This window comes from Triplophysa dalaica, chromosome 7, assembly GCF_015846415.1.
Source record: "Triplophysa dalaica isolate WHDGS20190420 chromosome 7, ASM1584641v1, whole genome shotgun sequence".
NCBI classification, from domain to species: Eukaryota; Metazoa; Chordata; class Actinopteri; order Cypriniformes; family Nemacheilidae; genus Triplophysa; species Triplophysa dalaica.
Genome location: NC_079548.1, coordinates 14,970,038 through 14,994,578, shown reverse-complemented (window position 1 = coordinate 14,994,578; position 24,541 = coordinate 14,970,038). Strand labels below are relative to the sequence as shown.

The following is a 24,541-nucleotide window of genomic DNA, read 5'->3' as shown; positions in this document are numbered from 1 at the left end:
TGTCGGAGCCGATGGTTGAGTGGTTCATGCCCCAACATGAACCGCCGGTTCATGCCGGTGCGTCCCGGGCGACCCGACTTTGGATCCCGGCTCGTGGTCCTTTTGTTTGGCTAGTGTCTAATAATATACGTAACTATTCATATTTAATTTAATTTAATTTATATTCATATTCATTAATATTATTATTTAATATAATTGGTACATTGAGATCTAGCTGTTGAGCTTGGTATCGGAGTCTACATTCAAATATTGCAAGGACAAGTTTATCCAAGTAACTGTTCTTCTCGGTTACTTTTGATATAATCTACAGGGACTCTATTGTTTGTGAATGTGCACCGGAAGTTCAGTAGGCAGTAACGTTTGTTTATGTTTTTTAGGATGAAACCGTCTTTAAAGGCCCTTCATTATACACTTCTTTGAACCTTGTTAAACACCTGTTTGTGCAACACTTGGAGTGCATTGTGTTATTAGTCCACATTTAAATGCTCTGGTCCATTGAGATCTAATCCTATTAATGGGCCGGTAGATTAGGGTCAACTCCAGGCTCAACAGGATTAAATTAAATCTCTGCTAAACAACTGCACCATAACAAAGAGCAGAGACTGAGATCTGGGAGGAAAACCACACTGGGATACACAAGGTTATCTTTATAAACAGACTGTCAGTGACTTTGCACTGAGATATAGGTTCCTTTAGAAGTCAATGGCACAGATTACAATACGGATTAACCCTTTTAAACCCCCCTTATGCTTTTAAGAACCACTAGGTCAAATCTTGTCATTAATACAAAATAAAGATTCGGTTCAACCAATTTGAAAAGCACTTGAAGACTTTTTGAGACACCAAACTAGCTATAAAAAACTATATATAAATATAGTATATAAATATATAAAAAATATTATTATTATTAATAATAATAATATTAAAAATATTTATAATAATAATAAAACTTATTTCCAATAAACCATTAAAATGCCACATTTTTTTATCCAAAAAACGTACAACTATATAAGTTTATGATACAAGTTTTATACAATGTATATTTTGAAATAATCAGGCTTACCAGATCAACTTTTTCTGATTTAAGCCGTATATGGGGGTCCAGAGAGATCTTGGGTTTGGAAACAGTGGCTGATCTCTGTGCAGTGGCTGGTGGAAAAGTGGAGATGAAATAATTTTAGAATTCACATTAAAACATTTAATGTTGATTTTCTGGGAGCAGAAATAAACAGCTAACATATCAATGAGATTATTTAGGGAAAGATAACATTGCAAGGAACAGAAAAATAAACAGTGCGTATTGGCCCTAAACCGTCTACCTGATCTCCCACATCCTCACCCCTCCCCGGGGACACGCTCCTCCAGGGGATTTAACTACCCCCTGATGCTCAGATACGTCAGACTCACAGAAAACACGTCTATGCTGGTAATTCAGGACCAAAACAGCACCGTGGGAGCCCACGCAGCAGAATGGATTTAACAGGTGGGACTGATGGGTCACGCATTTCCTTACAATCCAGGACAACGAGAACAATCCAGATTAATGCCACTTTTGTAAATGTTTCACTAGAATTGCACGTACATGAAAATAACAACAATGTGTATAGCAAAATTATAAGATGGACAACGCAAAATACTTTTTGTGTTTATACACTAGAAGTCAATGGGGACCTCTTCAAAATATCTTCTTTTGTGTTTTGCAGAAGAAAAAAGGCATAAAGATTTTGAGGAATGAAAGAATTTTAATGTTTGGGTGAACTATTCCTTTAAGGCAGGGGTCTTCCACTACTTTTCTTTGAGGGCCAGATTCCAAAAGTATAAATAGGATGCAGGCCCGTTTTTATCCAAATCCTAATTTCTTCTGTTATTTTGTATTTCTGTTATTTACTTATTTTATACGATACTTATAGGTCATATAATAAAACATGCACACATTTTTATGATGTCTTTTTATGCTAGTTAATTCAAAGGGATATAGTCTTTTTAATTACATATTATATTCCTTGTATCATTAGTTTCCTCAAAAATAAAATTGCTGTTAATTTATTCACCACCATTCCATCCAAGATCTGTGTGGCATTGTTTTTTTCTAGAAGATAGCCTATGTGAAGATATTTGGATGAATTGATTAAAGTCAAATCAATGTTAGTCAAAAACGCTAACACATTCAGCCCAAAAGTAAACCCTTCACGTTAAACTGGTATATTATAAAGCGAAACAAGTGATCTGTGCAAAAAAATGAACGCTTTCATCACATCTTCTGGTGAATTCCAATCAAATTCATGTGCCCCAAGCACTTAGAAGGGCAGATCCTTTGTAGTGTGAGTTCTGGAGGTAGATGAGCTGTTTTTCGTAGATTTGGCCGTTTAAATCATACATAATGAATGCAGTTATAAAAACAACACGGTTTTCTCAAAGTGTTGGACCCTTCCTGCAGTTACTTTTAAGGGCACAAGTTTTGGAACGCAACCTATCGCATGCGCAAACCGACTCCCTTTGGCTGTAAAATGTTGTAAATAATTACGTTTCTTGCACAGACAAGTGGACATTTGAAAACCTTTTGAAAAATTTGTATAAAAAAGTTAAAATCATCCCTAACAGAAATAAAAAGAAACAAAAAAACCCTGACTATGTCATAAATGAATATGTGAAAGTTTTAATTCTATATCATTCATACATTTCATTTGTCCAAACGTGCTCAAATAGTTTTGGAGCAACTTTATATCGCTATGCAAAAAGATGTCATTGCTTGGAAAAGTAACATGTTAACACTCTCTCAGAACACTTCTTCAAGTGCATAAAAAGTGCAGAAAGTGACTTTGTATGGTTTCTATAGCAACTTATCAATTATGTTTTTGTGCCCCAAGGAAGGATTACACGCTATGCACTGCAATCCAATCTACACACAACAGCTATCCAGCCGCTGTGAAGTGAGATAACAGCACTATCTGACTCCACATGAAAGAGGGCTTCCTCTCTTATTTTGTTACGTCTTATAGAATTTGATTGTGTAGTTTAAACACCTCACATCCACTCCCGGCGCCTGGAGCACCAAGAGATTATGTTTCGACCTGTTGATTAAAATCCAAACACTGCTACTGACTAATCCTCAATCATTCTCTCCCATAAAAAAATAATTGCTTTGTGAGAAATCCGTTTTCTCCGGCCGCTGGTTAGTTTTGTTTGTACTTGCATTAAGGCAAAAGGTGCTCTGTGTTTTTTTAAAAATCCTGCACTTTTGATTGATATTCTCACTTTTAGTCTATAACCCTTAACACGCACTTTAAAATATAGTAGCATTGAGTAACACTATTGCAATGTGCTACAAATGCACTGTGAAACAAGAGAACTTGTGATTACTTTGCACAAAATCAACTTGTTTTGAAAGGTTATGAAATAAGAGTACTACTTTCAAAAGGGAAATGCGAGCCACACCAATAACAAATCAAAAGCGAATGTAAAAAAGCCACAACGCTCATTTGGATTCAGGTTATGATATGGTACCTGAAGCCTGTGTGTCCGGAGGGCAGCTATCTGGGGAGGATGAAAGCACGGGGGCAGTTTCCTCTTGTCGCATCTATAACAAAGTTAAGAAGCATCGCATGCGGGTCTAAATAGCCGTAACAATGAAGTCTCATATGCATAAAGTCATAGTGTCTGTAGGAGTTTGATTCATCCAGATTACGGTGTTTTACTAATAAACACAGAGATAAGACATAATCTGTAGACCGCTCTAGTAAATGCCCACCTCGGGAGATCGGACGTGAACCTTTAACCGGCTAGAGCTGCATCCGTTCCCAACCCCCCTCTGAACCCCGTTATGTAAAGACGGGCTGGTGGAGAAAGTTCCTTTTCCTGGAATGAAGGCAATATCCACCACCTGCTCCTGACTGCAAGGGCGATAAACACATAGGAAACATTTTTGGTACATTATATAAAAAGTGCAATATTTGACTTCCTGTGAGCTGACCATGGAGTACCTGATTTTGACTTTGTTGAGGACACTTTTTGCCTCTTCATACGTGATGCCTATCAATGACCCCTTGTTAATGGCGATAAGCTGATCTCCAGGTCTGAGCCGTCCATCCTAAAACCAAAGGAATTGAAAACTTCACTTGTAAAGCTACAATTCGTGGCGGACGTTCAGTCTGTGAATATCAGCAACATCAGCTTTGTTCTAGTCATCACAAGCACATCTCTTATATCACACACCACTACAACAACACCATACCCCCCCCCAACAGTCAAAAGTTACTATTCTATTACCATTGAGCATAGGAGAATAATGCGAGTGAAGTTTTAAATATCAAACTTGGTCTTAACAGGCTTCTGTGTTTTCAGTTTGTATGATTTATATCTATATGAATCATACACACTATCTATTATATCTAATTGACATCTATTGTAAAATGCTATATTTATACAATATGATTTCCAGGTGACATGTTGACCTGAGATGACAATCTTCTGAATGACTACAAAACCAAAAATGGCTTTTCAGATTTATTTTAGACAGGATTGGACATTTCACTGCTGTTGTTATAGATGTACAGCGTTCTGGCGCTGTAAATCGCAGCGATATTAAATATCTGCGTTTCAGCATGAGAGGTACAGCTGCCCTCTCCGTCTTGGGTTTTATATTCCATTGGGAGGGTGATGCCCTATGCAGCCTTTTGTACATCTGACCTCTATGGTCTAGCTCTGCTGTGACAGCATTTTTCATCACCGTAGCAATGTCTGTCATCCCTATGCCTGTCGTTTCTATCAAGAAAATGACTTAATGGACTGGGGAAGACACAACATGCACCCGGGGATAAACCACGTTGACGGTTCAGAGAAAGGTCTATCTACTTATCAAAAACCCGTGTTATTGGCTTAGAGCAGTAGTGACATCTTAGGATGTCGTAGTGTGTTTAACCTAGACCCTTTTACGCTTTAGATCGCTAAATGTGTCAGAGCTTATTGGTGAGGTGTGAAAATCTGATCTGCGTCAGGGCGATGATTCCTGGAGGATTATAATCTGTTTCTCTCTTCAAGACAAACTAAACACTTCCTGGAATCGTGTGAACTATCCCACTCATTTCTGTTTTGTTGATCCCACACTCTGTCTGTGTTTTTACTTCACAATGAGCATTGTTCCAAAGCAGCTTTACAGGGGCAAACAAACCCCCTCTTTCTCTTATTGTTGTGTCCACAAATTATTTTAGTTTGAGTAAGTCCCATTTACTTCCATTCATACATATGCAACAGACCGGAAAACACAGGCCCGTCAAAAGCTATTTTGCTGCGTGGCAAAGTTAAAGTTTGGTGAACTCTGACCTGCGAATTCGCATCACGTGAGAGCAAGAGTCCAATAGTAGATCAAAACGTCACAGCGTGACCTCTCGGTAAAGAAATGTTAAAGATGCAAGAATCACTCCCGCCCATTTTTGTAGAACCGTCCGAACGAAAGGCAGGTGCTTAAAGTCTAGTCTACCCGGGACGTAAGTGTGTGTCTCCAGAATAATACATGCAACACAAATACGTGCAGTTAGCAAATAAGACCCTCTGTCTCACCCGATGGCAGTCTCCTCCAGACAGCACTTCCTGAATGAAGACCGCAGGGCCGTCGGGCCTATTAGAACCACCGCCGATGGTAATGCCAAGACTGCAGGAGCGAGCAATTGTTACGAGTTGAATCACCCCTTCACCTGGGTGACTGAATACAAACACACAGTTTATACACACAGTGTTATAGAGTACGCAATGATGTTTAGATGAAGACGGTCAAAAGTAATTTGTAAATTTGGTACCTTAGGGAGCGTAGCAGGGGTCCAGAAGTGTTATAAGGACTTTGAGAGCCAGCAGGACTGAGCAACAGTGGACTCTGAGATCTGGACGAGGACCCTGATGACGTGCTTTCCAAGTATCTGCCTGCTTTAGCACAGAAATAAAGGTCAAGATTAAGTGACATGAAAACATGATCTGACAGGTTCTAAGTAATTGTATAATATTATATCAGATCCACCAGAGGGCAGTGACAGAATTGATCACATTTTGGCTTTACAAATACAGTCCTGTAAGAAAGAAAAATCACAGATGAGATCTCTATACAGCTTAATCATTTCTCCCAGACATCAATGAGATTAAATGTAAAGTAAATGGAAACTTGGGCACATTAAATAATATTAGACTAGAATAGAAAGTCAATATTATTTGTCCTGTACAAGTATACATTCATTTTACATCTCGATAATCTAAATATATTTAGCAATATATAGCTTATTTGTCTCTGTATGTATTTTTCATAAGCAATTTTAGGAGAAACATATGATATTAATTTGATTCATGAAACACATCTGAGCGTCATGTGAGCAATACAAATTTCCTGGCTATAATCCACAGTATATTAAGCAATATGAGCAAGGCTCTTGTTGACAGGTTGCATGAGCCAAAGTCACGGGATACGGTTTTTGAACATCAACTAAATAGATTTTGAAAGTTTCAGATAGAAACACACTAACCGATTAAATCTGCAGACTGGTACAGACTTTCTTACTACAAATCCAGACTGAAAATCTGGGCAAAATCTGAGCAAAAGTCTTGTAGTTTATTCTGGCACTAAGCCTTAATGCAGTTTGTTGATATTAACTGGAATGCACAGTAAAACAAACATGATTGTCTTATTTTGGAAATAAACTCTTATATTAAAATATTATATTATATTATACTCTTATATTATAACAAGTAACAAAGTATGCAAACTAAAAGATTTTAGAGTTTTGCCATTGTCAAAGCAATCCGTATAAAATATCCAGATGAAGCTGACAACCGTTTCTGTATCTCATTTGCACTTTTAAATTAAAAACTCTGAATGAACTCTTTGCTGTGCTTAAAGCAACTTACATCATTTGAATACTCTGCACTTTGAGAGCAGCAAAGATAAGACGCCTCATTCGCCTTTACTACGTTTTTCTGTAGTGTCTTTCCTCCAGCAAAAGCAGATGTTCACAATTACATAATAGACAAATACGCTGTCTTAAGCCATTTTCAAGGGGCTAATGTCTTCCTCCCAACTTAAAAGATAATTGACTCAAAGTGAGAGTTTGTCTAATTTTTTTTTTTAAACATTCCAATTTTCCCCATTTTAACATTCCTATTAAAGAATAAATGATGAACAGATGATGACAGATGACATAATGGTCAATAACCTATAACGACCACTTATGGCCAATTAATGAATGAAAAACACTTAAATCACTTAATTTACTGTACAGGCTTAATCTGCATCACATTCTTCAAGTTTGAATATTAAATGTAAAATTGAAAATGATGGACCGATAGAAGAAACGTACTATGTTGAATTGGAGAATTCCTGGTAGATCCTGTGCTGCCAGTGGATCCGTATTTTTCAAGAAGCTCCGCAAATTCCTGCCTACACAAAACAAAGACAACGATAACACCATTAAAAACCTTCAATCAAATCACAAAAATACAAAACCCCAAATTCCTTTAGACACCTAAATGACATAACAGAGCTTATCGTCCTCAGCTTATGTAAGAACAGCTTGCGGTCTTCCAAAATAATATCATGCACTTAATTCGTTTAGGATGCAATAGTGAAGGACTTATGAATGTTATCTGTGAATCCAAAAATGCTCTAAGCACACACTAGTCCTCTCTAGAGGACTGAATACCACGTAATATTTAAAATCATAAAAGATTACAAACGAATGGCCAATGCTGTTCATTGAATAGACTTTAGTTCCACTGTATTAGAATAGTATGTGCTGAGGTTGACTGATACAGGTTTTAAATGACCAATGGCAATGTGGATATCAGAAGAGCAGAATGGCTAATAATTGATATAATATAAATTGATGGTGACAAATAATATAAAATTGTTACATAAATACTCAATATTCAACAAACACCAAAAATGAATAGAGAAATAAGCAATATTTTAGCTTGTAATTCATTAGCCAACATTAAATGTTAATATTTATTTTTTTGATTTTTTATTCTGCAAGACTTGTATTATTGCCACAATCACGGTGAGTTCCAACTTAAGTTCAGCTGCACCATCAACCCTGTACTTTCAGGAAAAGTAGAGCATCTTCCCCTGACACCTCTTGAGTGTCAGATATAGGCCAGCAGAAATGTCTCGTCACAGGACTCAGAGTCTGTTTACTTGAGGACATGTGTCCATTGTGCATTGCTGCAAACACTGACCTCTTTTAGTGAGCTGATGACTATGTGACTTGATGTTGTATGATTGCTTTGAATGATGAATGGTTTTTATATGAAAATGTGACCATCATCTACCCAGTTCTTCTTATGACTTCTTAAGACTTATTTTATCAAAAAAGAAGTCTCCACGAAATCAAATCTCCAGAATTCACATGTTTACCTCTGGTGCAATTGAAATTTTATTTGGTTTGCTGCAAACAAACACAAATCATGGGAAACCAAAAGATTCAAAACACTGCCAATGATTTTCTGTCAAAAGAATGTGTTCATGACACGGCTGGATGGATGCGTCTACTAAATGAATATGTGACCCTGGATCACAAGGGGAATGCCCCAAATTATTAAGATATTAAGTAAAGATCATGTTCCATGAAGTTATTTTGTAAATTTCCTACCGTAAATATATTAAAACTTTATTTTTGTGAGTGGATGACAAGTAACAGTGCCTCTTATTACCAACTTCAAAGACAATTTTTTCTATATTTTGATTCCTTTGCACCCTCACATTCCAGAGATTTAAACAGCTATATCTCCACCAGATATGATCATATACATCAATAGAAAGCTTAATTATTCAGCTTTCAAATGATTTAAAAATATCAATTTCGAAAAATTGACCCATAAGACTGGTTTTGCTGTCCAGGGTCACATAAATCTTTGCTGTGCTTCTGAAACCTCGGATGTCCAAATTCTTTGTTTTTCAGGAAATGGAAAAAACACTTTACTTTTAAATAATTAAATACTGTGTTGTCAAAGTTGACAATCACTTTTTAATACTTTTATTGATTAGATATTTGCAAAACCCAGTGACAAACGTAAAGGTTGACTAATAATTCAAAATCACATAATTTCAGGTTTCAGGGTGCACTTTTCAATGGCATGATATCATGGGTTTGATGCACTATACAGACCATTATTTCTCTGGCACTGCTCCGACCCTAAGATAAAAATATCTTTCAGATGCTAGGTGTACTCTAGGTGAAAGCTTTCGAAGTACGCGATGCAAAGCAAAAAGAGCTTGTTCCTTCATTTTTTCTTCGTCCAGGTTTTCAGCACGGATTAGCGGAGAGGTCAGGCAAGGTTGTGATGCGTAAAGTGGTAAGGAGAAATCAGTCATTCGGTCCCTGAAGACTTGCAGGTTGTTGATATGCGGTTGAAGGCAGTGGAGGGAGAGGCGTAATCCCCTCGCTGCCCTTGGTTAAGGGCAGACCGCAGATTAAAGCATGGAAACGTAAGGACTCATCTCATAACGGTCACAGCTTAAACTGTAAATCTGGTCTCATGCTCGCTTATAGCGTATCAACATGCATGCGGTGCAGTGTGGCTATTTCATTCATACAAACCCTGTGGTATTGCAATTACTGTTTCAGACTCCTGCTGGTCCGTCTCTAGTTGTTAAACTGTAAATGTGACTTATAAATAGGCGATGCATGTAACTGTCATATTGCCTCAACTAAATCAAATGTAATGACAAGCAATGAGAACTTCATTGAATCATCAAGGATGCTATTTTTTATTTACAGGTTTAGATCTAGAGAAGGAAGTTAAGGACACTGGAGAGGAAATCTAGTACGAGATATCCTGCTTATAACCAGACCCAAGATGCTAGAAGCCACTCTGAACCGCCCGCCAACAAAATCACACGCACTGCCAACACACAGTCAGATCTAGTTTATGAACAAAATTATTTAGTAAATTAGTAAACAAAACAAAAAAAAACACAATAGACTTATGCCAGCATCTGTGATGTTTTAAAAGAGTATTGAAGCAGTTTCTGGCTATTTTTCTTTATCAGTTTGTCCAGGTCATCTGTATATTGAACTTTTTCCTTTGTAATTGATGAAATGTCCTTGTTGACACAATTATATTTTTGTCTACCAAAAACAATTTAAAACATTTTAGCACAACCCTCAGATCAAAAGATTCATTTTAGTGAAATGACCGTTAACCTTTGAATGGTAGTGAGAGAACAGCAATGACAGCAATGAAACAGCAATGAAATAAAAATTTCAGACATTTGATGCTTCAAACTTACAGTAATTTCATAACATGTTTCTGCTGTTATGACAGAAGGATCAAAGTTTTACCTGGCTTCCTCATCTCTGGCTATCAGAAGGCGCATGTGATTGGTTAAGGAAGCTGCTCTGAGAATATCCACCGCTCTTAAATCAAAGAACAACATCACACACAAAAGTTCAAAGGCTCGATGAAAAGATGTCTTTCAGTCTCTCAGAACTTTTTAGAAGAAAAGATGTATAAAGAATCAATACATTACAGTCCAACAGAGACAAAGCTCACTTACACTGGTTTATTAAGTAAATCATTTTGTCTGCATTTTATCACAAATGAAAGCATAACACAGATAAAGAAGAATATGTTTGTACCTCTCACTTGTGACGCCAATCAAACTTTCACCGTTCACTTCTAAGATTTGGTCTCCAGGCTGCAGATTTCCTAAAAAAAGCATTTACAAAACAACCCTTTAAGGCAGGGGTTTTCAAACCTTTTCATGCCAAGGACCCCCAAATATGATGAATATTTTTCAAGGGACCCCCTTTCTAAAATACATAACCATTTTTTGTATAAAGAATCATTTATAATTATAGACAAATAGTAATTGTAATTTTCTAAAGACAGCATATTCTTTGTATAAATTAAACAGCAATAATCTTCAGTAGAATATTACAACTTTTGCTGTCTTTTGATCCGCAAAAATTGTCTAGGGACCCCATAGAACATTCTGGAGGCCCCCTGGCGGTACCCAGAACCCCGTTAGAAAACCCCTGCTTTAAAATTCTTTGCGAAGTACACTCTTCTTCTCCAACTTTCAACCTACCTAAACAGTAAGTTAAACTTTTGCCATGTACATACATGTTAGGAACACAAGCATCATATGATGATTTTTTTAGTGTTAAACAACAGCCTTATATCAAACATCTTTTGAATAAAAGACGTACTTGGATAGTATGCATGGACACAAAATCTTTGTTTCTGAGAAATAACTTGGTTTGATTTAACCTGGTGCACAGTACCCCGGTTTGGGAAATGTATACTTTTGCCAACTCACATCTTGTGTACATCAAACCCATTAGAACCCATTAGAATATCACATTTTGTCCACACTGGATGTGAAAAAAGCCATGTTCTTAATGGGTTTGTCGTGTCGTGATGCTCATGTCTGGTTTCAGGATGTAAGGATATTCTGTAATGCCTTGACATTAACTTTACTGTACAGCTGTTGACCCTGACCATCAACTCTAGGTTTCTTCACTTTAGGCCATCATTCCAATGTGTTAGAAATAAGTGCCGAGAACAGAGAGAATATAACCCACTCTTCAGATGTATCAGGTCAAGATAAGTCAGGATATTTCTTCTACCTTCACCTACTGTACATGATGTCTTGTCATAACCACTCATGTCCAAAAACCGCAAAGTTTCAAAGAGGTCACATATGTCCTCAAAGAGGTCACAGAGCATTTCACCTGAAATTTACAGTCACCTTGGATTACTTCAATTTTGAAAAGCTGCCTAGGAATATGTGTCTTCTAGGAGAGCTAGCATTCTGAATTTGTTTTTCCACCAAACCAAAAAGTGCAGTCAAAAAGCATGCTGAGATGACTGAATGGTGGTTGACAGCTCAATAGTGTGTGCAGGCTAAAAACAAGTCAAGCCGCTGCGGGACGCATGCGCTCACATAAGCGGCAGGAGGAGAACGGGAGACAGACTCTTATTCCAGCCTGTCAGTGGCATTAACTCGAAGCACAGGGATGACGCTAAACTCCCCTTCACACGTGAGAGACTTAACCATAGGTATACGCAGTGAGACGGACAATCTGTTTCCCAGAAATGTAAACAGTTGCATTGACACAGTTTCCTTTCTGAATTAGTTTCAGGGCATTTCAGTTGACGCAGTATTTATTTATCTAAACATAAAAATCAAAATTTGCTAAAATATTACTGTAATCTCTAATTGTGATTGTTGGATATTACGAGATGCTGTGAATCATAAGAACAAGACTGATCCACATTGTTCAAAAGCAAACTATGTACAGAATAATCAAAGCTCTTAAATTCATCAACCAGATGTGAACACAGCAGCCCTATTTAAAAAGTCGAGCTTCAACGTATTATTGAAAAGTCTGCATAAACATTAAGGCAAGAAAATGAAAAACTGAGATTCTGACAAAATATTATGAGAGAGAACTTACCATCATTTGAAGCAATGCCACCAGGTAAAATCCTCTTCACATAAACTCCATATTCTTCTCCTGTTAGTTCTTTCACACCTCCAATCACTTTAATACCTTTGGAAGAGACGATATATGCTATTATTCTATTATTCTAACATTCTTGCATCTGCAAACTTTGTAACCGTCCATGTTGAGATACAGTCACACCTGAGATACTTGCAAACAAGTGCCCATACAGTAAGCATTAACAGGTGACTTCTGTCAGTACATACTTATAACATGTAGGAAGAGCAACAGGTAATCAAATGCATCTGTAGTTGAAACATCTCACCAAACTCAAATAATTTTTTTAGATTTCTGTGGGCCACAACATCCTGTTAAACATATTTTTTAGATCTCCCTGATGAAAGTAAGATCCTCTTCCTCTGATGTAGACTCCCTTCTGAACTGAATCCTCAACTAAATTATCAACTAAACATCTGGTCAACTGCACCGTATTTCAGCCTTAAGAAACATTTAGGTATGAGGATACCAAGCACCCAACCTTTTGATTTTTATGTACAACATTTACTAGCTCTGACACAACGAAACAAAAAAGCTTAAACGAGATGAGTGTCTTTCATACAAACCTGTGGAACCTGTGTCTGGACAGAAGCAGAGTCTGTTTACACCTGATACATTTGTATCTGCTTTGGCTGGTTGCTTGATCACACACGTGTTTTTCTGTGGCTTTGGTGTGTTCTAAGTTGCCCATGCATGTATTAGACACGTAAAATTGCAAAAATGAAAGTGTCGGAACAAAAGATGCATTCTATCTAAAAGCGAATGCTCACCCAGACCTGCCTGAAACGCCTCGTGTAACCACAACCCCCACAAATCTACATCAGTTCGTATGATTAGACCAGTACTGTCAGTACAATTGCTTTGGAACCTGATGTTCCAAATATGGTGAGAGGTGTTACATTTCTGTCACACGTTTGCATTATTCGACCAATCACTACATACTGGTTAACTGGCCAATCATAGCACACCTCGCTTTTCAGAGCGATGAACTTTGTTAAAAATCCACACGTTTCAGAGAGGCTGGGGCAAAGAGGAGATACAAACATGTACGGTTTGTGGAAAATACAAAGTTTTTTAACGTTAAATCGTGTATACACATTGCATTACATCTAAAACAAACGATAATATTAGTTTTAGCCGTGTCATATGAATCCTTTAATTCACACTAATATAATAAAGATAATGAAATAATGATACATATTTCTGCATAGTGTACATGAACAGAAAATAAAATTGTAATGTACTAATTGAGTTATGAGCTGATTTTGGACATTATTAGATTAATTTCAAGAATTGAATTAGCATAGAGAATTAAGACCTGCAACCTTGGTTTTTACAGTAGGCAAAGCTTGATCTGTACTATTCCAATATTTCATACACTCTGACATAAATGCACTGTAAGGACTCGACTTGAGGGTTTATGACAGTTTAACACTTTTAAGTCTGCACTTGATAGCGCGGCAAATTTGTTTTGTAAAAGGTTTTATTTAGCAGCGCTGGTTTTATTCAGAGCACCAGTTCCAAAATCTGTATTCATTTAAATGTTTCCCAGAACAGAATCTCCTTTCAGCACACTAGATTGTTGACTGTGCAAGTTGAAGAACGACAGGTTTAAGGAGATTAGCGATCCTTTCAAATAGTGTGTTTTTGATCTATTGTGAAGAGGAAAAGCAGCCGCGGTATAAATATAGAAGAGGGCAAGACTGATAAACACGCATACATTAAATGTATACCTTCGTTACCATTCACGACACCACTGTGTGCTTTATTAATAGCCATTAGATATCAGAGAAAGACTCTTTCATCCAAAGCACCTATGGAGCAGTGTATAGCCTACACATTTTGTCAGTGTTCTCTAGGATCGAACCCATGACATTTGCACTGCTTTAACAACTGACCTAGGAACACTTTCCTATGCATGCCGTTCTTGTGGTAACTGTTTACCCTTTTTGTCACTACTCACCGTTGAAAGATTAAGACGAAGAACATTCTACTGTGGACTTTGTATGGCAGATACCAAAATATAATAATGGTATAAAACAAATAAAAACAGGTATAATAATAGATTTACCTAATCCATTTTCACAATCTATAAATTCCATAGAATGCACTGCTCGATCTACTCCATAAGGACCCATCAGTGTCCTGTGCAGGGAAAGAAAAGAGCAATAATTAGGAAAATAGCAATTTGGTCAGGTTATATTTTAAATGTTTTCTTTATGCATTCATTTTTCAATAAATAAAGTGAATTAATCAAATAAAATATGTTTAATATTTGGCATGTTAGCAGTGTGATATTGTGAAATTAAAAAAAAAGAAACAAGGACTTTGTTGGTAAAATAAACTTTCTCCAAATTCAGCAGAAATTCTGAATTTAACCTTATCCCAGCAGTTGATTCAGCTCAGTGTATCTCTACACCACACAAATACCCCGTGACCGTGTTTAGTTTACGTTTTGATTCGGAAGAATTTGTGAGACCCGCTGTGCTTGTGGATATTAGTAGTACAAGGTCAGCTCTTTTCACTGGGGAATCAGCATTAATGATTTAACACGAATGCCCTGCTTTGGGCACGCACCTAAAAATGGAAACTGTGTGCAAATTCAGATTTTTGAGAACACGCGGCGTAGTGCATCTTTACTTAAATATTTAAGTAAATTGAATTGAAGCAGCTTCAATACTAGTGATCAAAGGAATATAAAATGCACTTGAAGGAGTATTACTGTTGTTATTACTTAAAGATTCTCTTTTGCCAACGATTTATCATAACATGTTTAGTGACCTTTAAGGTAGCGCATACCACCTCTACAGAAGTGAAATTACTAAAGAGAAGAGTATTAAAAAAACAGCCTTTGGATTGAATCACTTCTGTGGTTAACGTGCATTTCAGATGAGAATTCCAGACACAAACAATTTCATGATGTACGTTCACTGAATGGATTTAGTCAACACACATAAACACAATATTCTCTAGGTGATTATAGCACATAAATGGCACATACCTCGTGTTGTGCATTCTGAAAATATACTGGACAACAACCTGCAAAGGCATACATTTGTGTTTGCACCACAATAAATGTAAACCCTTTCTTGAATAAATGAATGGTAGTATAGTTGTCTCCTATTCAATCTACACGCATATTTTATGATCAAGCAATGGTTTGAAAGAGCGCACTATACAGAAAGTCACCAAACCTGTCAGTACAGCGGAGAAAATGAAATGCCGCTCGCCGCTAATCGCTCAGTCTATAAACTGTTGAAGCCTGGTGCTCCAAACGCGTATTTTCTTCTTTACATTCTTTACATAACTGCAGAATTAGTACTTGTACCTGCTAATCATGACAGCTCCCTTGTACATGACGGAGAAAGTTGGCATTTTGAGGAGGTTTGTGCGAATCCAACGACGCGTCCCGTATGCCCATTCCTCTCGTGATCAGCGCCTCGCGGAGGTACTGTACAGCGCGAGCCACATGATCCACTGCTGCAGCCCTCTAATACCCCTCATCCTAAATAACACCAACTTCGACCACAGATTAAATCTTATGCAATAGGTCCACAAAAATGGTGGATAGTGTTTATTTGTATAAATGGAAAGATTTTGACTTGTTTTCTTTTACATTATAAATTGACCGAAGTTATTCTCGAGATTCAAAATGTTGCCTGATGCGTAGGGTTGACCTCTAGATGCACTCTAAGCCGTCCAATATGTCTTTTGATATCCAACTAGGCATTATAATCTCTTTGACTATTATGATCTACTTGGTGCATTGGCTCCAAAAGAAACGAATAGGCCTACTGTTACAATAGCAAAACATACAGTGAAGAATAGCTATCATGTTGAAAACAGTGTAGGAAAGAAATGATAAAATGTGATGCAAACGTCATACAATACACTAAAAACAGAGTTACGCCATGTAAAATAAAAATTGATGTATGTGATAAAACATATAGGCTTTAGAGCTATTTACTGCGTTATTAAGTAACATCTTTGCACTAACAAAATAGCACTTCAAAGTCCTTAAAAAAAATTACTGTATATTTCCAAGTTTACGTGTAATACTAAAAGCTGAGAAGAGTTTTTGATATATTTTAAATCAACTAAAATGAAATAAAAAGATCTTTCCTATGTTGAGGAATAAAAACAAAATAATAAATGTTGGTGTTTAGCGAAAACAATCTTTTTATTTAGTCAAAACCCAAATCCTTGTCCACTATGTCATGTGTATTCTCCTAACCATTGGTTCTTTCCCATTTTAGCCAATGTCATAGTCTAAGATGATTTGATGCAAAGCTAGTGCTTTCCTCTCACACTGCAATAAAACTGGTAAAGTTACACAACAGGTGGATGCACTGTTCTAATTCACTCAGCTTTTCATAAAAAATGATCATGAAATGTTTGGGTCTTTAAATATCCTGACTTGAAAAAATGACATACCTGCATAATGTAATGAAGCGACTGTACCTGTTAAAGGGGATTACTGTCATTTAGCTCTCTGGTGTTGCTAGTGCCCCAGTTAGAGTCAGAGTGACACGTTGCTTTAAAGAAACTGTCATCGTGTAACTCTTTGCTGTCATTTCACTTGACACATGTCCTGTGATTCAGGTAGCACTTTCTTTTAATCACTAACTTACAGCGCTACAGCCCAAAATAAATCGTACAAGTTGTTCTCAAAACTGTTTGGAATATTGCTCATCTGTAAATTTCATCATGAAGTAGGTTAAGTCTGCAATAATTGGTATAATGTTAGATGGAAGGTGCAGATCACGCAGACGACAATGATAAAACAATATGGTAGACAGATATTATTGACTTCATAAAAGCAATAATGTTTCCGTCGCCTCCCAAGTCCCTGTGACCACTAAGCCTTATTGTGCCAAACTCACAGAGTGAAATGATGTAATTTGAGGATTATCTTCACACGGCCCAACATCGTAAGCTTTATTTTTAAATTTGCCACAGAAAACTACTCTGACTTAAAGCACCCTGTCTGGCTTGCCTTAAAATTCTCCTGTAAATCTTCTCATAAGGTTAAGTGTGGTATACAGATTCACATATCAAGCCATGACTAGACAGGGTACTTTAATGTTCTCAATAATCTGCTACTAAAACAGCATGGAATCAGTTCAGTAAGGAATTGCTGAAGAGTGTGTATTATGGACAAGGGTGTCTTGGGGACAACCAGAAACACAGTAACAGGCCCACTGATATTGCGTACAGTATATACTATTCATTTACATTTACGCATTTGGCAGACGCTTTTAACCAAAGCAACTGACATTCCATTATACATTTTTTCATTATCATTCATAATCAGTCATTGGCCTGATACAGTGTAGTTGAAAATCTAATAATAACTTTAGATAGTGGCTCATATAGAGATTTTATTTGTAAATTTCTTTTTGAGTCAGTAATTGATACATTTTAAAAATCCTATACATTAAAATTTAGCCAGAAAATGATTGTATTTGACCCAACAATGCCAAAAAACAGTATGGGTTGAATTACAACCCAGCGGTTGGGTTTGTCCCCTAAGTGTCTAAGCAGGTTACCTTTATGGTACAAGTCTTTCAACAACTTTACCCATGCATGCCACTGTCTCTCCATATGAGACAGAAACAGAGATTTCTTATTTCCCCTGTAAAGCTTGGTTGTGCCTACATTAATAAAGCCTTATGCTAGGGCTAAAAATAACCAGGGCTGCTACTCCGATGCTGTGTTCTTTATTCACAAATCTGCCATGCACATAAATGGTAGAGGGAAAAAGCTTAGAACGGCAGATATTACACTGGAAGGCTTACCATAAGGCAGTACAGGAAGAGACGAATAAAGATTTTGAAATCTCTCCGGGAACATCCTAGAAAAATGCTGTGCTGTTACACAGAATTCATACCCGTTCACAGGACAAAATATAGTACCTGTATGTGTCTCTTTGTGCCGAAACCGAATGTGTGGTAGAAACTTTTCTATCTTATGTCTTATAGTTCTAACAGTGCCAGTACTTCATCACCCCAGCACACTGAAAACATATTTTTATATTTATATTATATATATTTATCATATATCTGAAAATAAAGAACAGCTTTTCACCTAAAGAGTGGTACATTTTCAGATTTTTTTTAATGACAGTGCACTGATTTATCTAAATGTCAATAAATCTTGCTCAGAAATAAATCTCAGAAAGCCTTAAACTCTTAAAGCGATGTAGTATTTCACGAATTGGTTGAATCTTATTCTAAATTAATAAATGTAAACGTCTATGTCATTTTCTAAAATCATACAGTAATTAAGTCGATTGGTAAAAGCCGATTCATCAGATTTTCTGTCAGAGTTCATATGGAAACCAGTTTCTATATCAGCATTTAGTTTGTTTATAGTACTTATACGCATGATAAGAGTGTAAATGAGGAGAACTTCTGATTAACATTTGTGACTGACATATTCTTAAAAAAAAAAAAATGATATTAAGATTTGGTAAAAGACTCCTTTTTTGAAGGAATAATTAATTTGTAAATATTTTTTAATTGAAACCTTTTAAATTCAAAAAAATATGTTTTCCCCCAATTTAATATTGTTGATTTAGGCATATGTAATGTCAAAATTGAGGCGGGGAAGAATAATTGTGTGAGGAAAATAAATATTAACCTAAACATCCATATCACTGTGACATTTATATATTATTTTTAATAAATGTTTATTATTGTTTGAGAACTTTTTAAGATTCAAATTCTTGTATAATCAACTTTTTGAATTAACGTTTTTGAATGAAAAATTACAGTAAATTTATATTTTAAACTATTTGCTGCTTCTGTATTTTTAAAATACCATGAACACATACGTGAACTTGAACATGAGAACTAGAAATACAAAAACATGCTTATAAAGGTAGCTCTGTATGCAAACAACCTCAGCTAAAACATAATACAAAGTTATTGTCCTTTTTTCTTCCAGCAACCATAGCAACCCCCTATTGCATCAGAACTTTAATCACCAAACCTGCACAGTGGGTTGTTATCAGATTATCGGATAATCCAGTCCACATTGAGAAATCATAATGGCTGGAGATGCACTATAGAGTATAGTTAGTTCTTCTTGGGTTTCATCCATGCCACCCATTCTACAAATAATGGGTGGGAAATGAGGGTGGCAGCTTTAGTCAAGTGCCAAGTTTCCATGCTAGAGAACCCAGTGGTGAAAAGAATTTATCTTAAACAGTCTAAAAGTCAATCTGACCTGTTTACGGCTGCTGTGTTCTGGGCTCATGATTGCCATCTATAGGTTACACAGAGAACGGCATTTCAGGGAATATCACAACATATCCACGCTGATTGATGCTGTCTGCTCTGCATAAAAACGGCAGAGATTGTCTGTTTGGGTCAATTAAAAGGATCATATTTGTGCGAACACGTGTTTTTCTGTGTCTTTGGTGTGTTATAAGTTTCCCATGCATGTATTAGACACGTAAAATAGCGAAAATGATAGTGTCGGAACAAAAGATGCATTCTATCTAAAAGCGAATGCTCACCCAGACCTGCCTGAAACGCCTCGTGTAACCACACCCCAACAAATCCACGTAAATGCTTGGTGTGGGTTGACTAAGACCGCCCAAATGCATACGCAAGTCAATACTGTCTTTGCAACCTACTGTTCCAAATATGGTAAGAGGCGTTACATTTCTGTCACACGCTTGCAGTATTCCACCAATCACTACGTACTGGTTAACTGGCCAATCATAGCACACCTCACTTTTCAGAGTAATTAGCTTTGTTAAAAATCTGCACGTTTCAGAGAGGCGGGGCATGGAGGAGATACAATTAGGGGTATTAGGGATAGAAATTGTTTCGTCCCTCACGATCGATGCATCATAGATTCTAAGGGTCAAGATTCAATTCCGAATCGATTCTTGACGTATTAATTAGCATACAGAAAACGTCATTACGTCGCATTTGTGCTCAGAGTCAGAGAAGTGTTGCCACTTTCGCTTCTAGTGTTTAAACAGTCACTTATTTTAATACAACTGAGTGCCCAATAAAGCCATTCTCTTTGACATTTTCTGTTGTCAGACATTAAAACAAGTGTATAATAGTAAACAAATGAGATTCATTATTCCCACATGTTAAATGGCAGTCACTTTCACGAATTGACACGTCATCTGACAAAGTCGTCGTACACATTAGTGTGGTGATTTTGGCAATATTACTGTATTTGCGGTTGACTTCCGCCTTTTTTGTTCCAATGATTATCACGTTATTATGTTATTACATAAACTAATAACATTTTATATAGATTTTTTTTATTTGTGAATCAATTTGAATCGCTAGAAGACCGAATCGCGATTCAATATGTGGAAAATAGGTAAAATAGGTTTAGATCTAAAATAAACGATAATATAGAAATCTAAAATGAAAGGTTGTTGTTAACAGATTAATTAAATGATAAAAGCATATAATTGTTGTAAAGGATTGTGCTTTTTAAGTATTCACTTAAAGGGTTTTTAAATGAAAAACAGCAGCATAACATACTATGGTTATTAGATACTTAAGCCTACTAACAACATGAGGTGCAGACAGAAGTCAATGATCCGCTGGCAGACAGAAATCAATGACCCGCTGGCAATGCTGACACAACAAACTGGTTAACTATCCAAGACCTCATTCTTATGCAGGATTAACAAAAACAGGGCAGATTAGAATTTGAGTAAGCAAAAAAGATTTAATAAATGAATAAATAAAAGGGCCTGGTTATAGGTGAGCAGCTCTCTATTAAATATGTAGCATGTAATTTGTGTAAGGTAAAGGTGCTGTGTGTGATTTTTGTAGGATCTATTGACAGAAATGCAATAGAATATACATAATGTCTTCTGAGGTGTATAAAGACCTAACATAATGAAGCATTATGTTTTTATTACCTTAGATAGAGCTATTTCTATCTGGATGGAATTTGTTATGTTTTTTCTACATTAGCCCTAAATGGACAAACTGCTTTACAGAGCCTGTTTCATCAGTATCTCCTTCAGCAAAGAAGCAAAATCATGATAACTTCTTTGTTCTGTGTCACCTGCCGTAGTGCTTCGAAAGGGAGGGGTAGAGTGAGCCGTTGGTTGGAATTTGCCACCTCACTGCTGGATGCCCGCAAAATTTCATACACAAGACTGGACCTTTAGTGACAGGTCTCTTTGTCTTGACCCTCGTGAGCAAGCCAAAGGCAATAGTTGTGACACGGAACAATAAACTCCAGAATGTTGAGTAGTGGAGAAAAAAACATCAAGAGACCAGGTGACCAGTTTTAGTGCTGATGATATAACAAGTTTATAACAGTCTTATTTTAGTTTGATAATATATATTTAATAGAAAATATAATTATATTAATAATTACTCGTTAAAATAAATAAAACTGTTAAAATATTGATTTTGTATTTAGCATGGTCCATGGTGTTTCCTACAATCAGGAAGATCTGAAATAAACCGTTGCAATAGTCTTGATTCAATTCATTAACTGCTTTTCTACTATGTTGCTTTAACACATCAAAAAAGTGATTTATCTAAATGATGACAAAACCCTATTTACAGAAGCCAGATCTGATCATTATTCATATTCATATTACTGTAACAGCCACATTGAGTGCATAGTGCAGATCCTCTACGTTTGGGGGCCCTATGCAAACCTTTGTGAGGGGGGCCCTTGTCAAAATAGTTCAAATTAGATGCACAAATGTAAACTATAGGAAATAAAAATAACAAATGAATATACACTTATAGGAATTTCAAACTGATAGACAAAAAAACTTAAACTGACAGTAAGAACAAATAATCATGCATGTCAACACCTGCGCGCAATGCATGATGTCCGAATGGTAATTAAATAAATTAAGTATTAAAAAGGAATTTTCCAAATGTTGCCAGTAAAGTTTGTAACAGAACACACCGAAGACAGAAATCTGAATCCGCGTATTGTTTACGTTATAGTGTTTTTGAATCGATATTCAAGGAGGCCCCCTGGTGGTGCAGGGGCCCTACGCAACTACGCAACTAGCAACTTAATCCACTGATGATGATATCAGTCACAGACTCCTGCAGTTGCATGTTTTCTATAAATGATCCTGCATGTTGATACATGTCAAAAACTTGCAATGGGACTAATGTACAGTATCTGATGCCTCAGTCAGTCCAGATAATAAAGGGAAAACAAACCTTTAGCGCCCAGGTGTCATATACCACTAATCCTCTTCTGTGATTGGTTTATATTTGTTTCAAGTTGAAGTCCAAGCCAATAGAAATGCAATAATTTTCATAATGCAAAAGTAGTGCAAATCCACAATGTTCAGAGGACAGGGACATGGTGTGCCTGCTTGTAAAATGCCTTTCGCACAGGTGACTTTCCGATTGTTTACCTAAACAAATCACTATCAAAATGATTATAATGCTGTTATACATATATTTATGGAACAATATCACATGACTTAATATATCATAAAATCACACAGGCAGTATCTTTACGTGCCATAGTCAATTTTACAAAGTGAGTTAAAGCGATTTAATATTACTCACATGCACATAAATATATAGCACACAAAGCAATGATCAAAAACGGCCATGCATCAAAATATTGTTTATAATTAACATTAGATCAAATTACTGTAGGCCTATATGTTAAATGTAAATACCTGAGCAAATTGTTCTGCAGTATGTAGATTTTATGCACAAATAAAACACTTTGAATCCCTCGACAAGTTTACAAAGATCAGTGGTTATTTCTTTATACTTTCTTTTATGAAGTTGAAGTATTTATTATGCCCAATAGTTAGAAGCCAATACACAGTCATGGCAAATTTGTTTATTTGGCCTATATTTATAGTACATAAATCACAAAATGTATCATTTGAAAATACCACCAAACCAAGAGTTTGACTAGTCAAAATCAACATTTTCGTTTCACAAACTGAGATTCATCTTAATATTACAATGGGTCATTTTCCCATAAACGGCCATTATGTTCAGATCACAGCCACTGTTACATGGGGTCAAGCAACCCAGAATCATTTCACTGCCACCCTAAGTAGCCTCGTTTGACTCTTCCCTACAGTCTGCTCATGTCCTGGTCCTCAAACTCTAAATTTAGCACATCACTGGGCAGATACAGGTACACACGATATTAGGTAGCTTTAACCAATTTACACTAATGAGCCGTCACGGTTTAATATTGATAAACACGTTTATTCCACATGTCCCTGATGCTCGTGCTATGAATAATATTACTAATGCAATGGCGACCTTACCATACTTTCAAGAAATGTGTTTAATTGTTAAAACTCCTACACGCTATTTGGATAAGACTTGTAAAAATACATTACTCAAAACTCATGAAAGTTCCCAGCTGAGCACGAGAACAACCAGTTCAAATACAGTTTTTAATACAATAGGCTATTTGTCTTATTACTACAAGCGTACTAAAATCGCGATCATATTTCGAGTCATAACGTTGCCTGCTTACTAGTACCGTGGACAAGGCTAACTGTACCTCAGGCTATTCATCACTTGCGTAGGCTGCTCTGTCTGCTTTTCCTACAAACTTATTTTCACTTTTTTCCACGTTTTATGAATCAATCCATCTAATAAGAAGTTAAATAAGTATCACTACAACTGAAGAATTGAAATATGTAAGAGCGCAGCCAGAAAGAGGAAAGACGAAGCTTTACAACCGTTATAAAGCCTTACCAGTAAATGAGTGAAAGTCCATCAAAACGCTCGAGCTTTCTCCCTCGTTGGTTCAGATAGGACATTGCATCCAACACAAAATATTCAGCTCCGAATCCTCTTTAATGGAATTGCATCCTACACATCACCTCGATTTCATGTCATGTCTCCGCATCTCAGCCTCTCTTGGTGAGCATGTTCAAGAGTCAGCATTAAATCAGCCATACAGCAACTGCCAGGCGAGACAGGCACTGCCAGTTTCTAATCTGTAAGACACGTGGTTTTCATGCTGACCTGGCCGTCTGTTAGACGGAATCTTGTCGACAGTCCTCTGGTCAAATTACTTTGACTTTTCATGAAATCAATGTC

General features: G+C 36.6%; 1 protein-coding gene across 4 annotated transcripts in view; it reads right to left on the bottom strand.

The window, feature by feature from the left end:
- si:dkeyp-72e1.9 (syntaxin-binding protein 4) overlaps window positions 1–24,329 on the bottom strand; it is a 32,400-nt gene extending 8,071 nt beyond the window's left edge. Inside the window, exons 1-12 of one of the 4 annotated variants that reach the window (XM_056751763.1) lie at window positions 24,194–24,329; window positions 14,554–14,627; window positions 12,438–12,533; window positions 10,614–10,683; window positions 10,317–10,391; window positions 7,335–7,414; window positions 5,793–5,916; window positions 5,557–5,698; window positions 3,981–4,087; window positions 3,749–3,890; window positions 3,505–3,577; window positions 1,064–1,149 (exon numbers count right to left, since the gene is read on the bottom strand). In XM_056751763.1, the coding sequence (XP_056607741.1) occupies window positions 1,064–1,149; window positions 3,505–3,577; window positions 3,749–3,890; window positions 3,981–4,087; window positions 5,557–5,698; window positions 5,793–5,916; window positions 7,335–7,414; window positions 10,317–10,391; window positions 10,614–10,683; window positions 12,438–12,533; window positions 14,554–14,627; window positions 24,194–24,258 (1,134 nt within the window). In that variant the 5' untranslated portion in view covers window positions 24,259–24,329. Of the gene's footprint in view, window positions 1–1,063; window positions 1,150–3,504; window positions 3,578–3,748; window positions 3,891–3,980; window positions 4,088–5,556; window positions 5,699–5,792; window positions 5,917–7,334; window positions 7,415–10,316; window positions 10,392–10,613; window positions 10,684–12,437; window positions 12,534–14,553; window positions 14,628–15,483; window positions 15,518–15,810; window positions 15,948–24,193 lie in introns of those variants that run through there. The other 3 variants (XM_056751764.1, XM_056751765.1, XM_056751767.1) reach the window with 3 other exon arrangements.
- Between the last annotated feature and the right edge of the window lie 212 nt (window positions 24,330–24,541).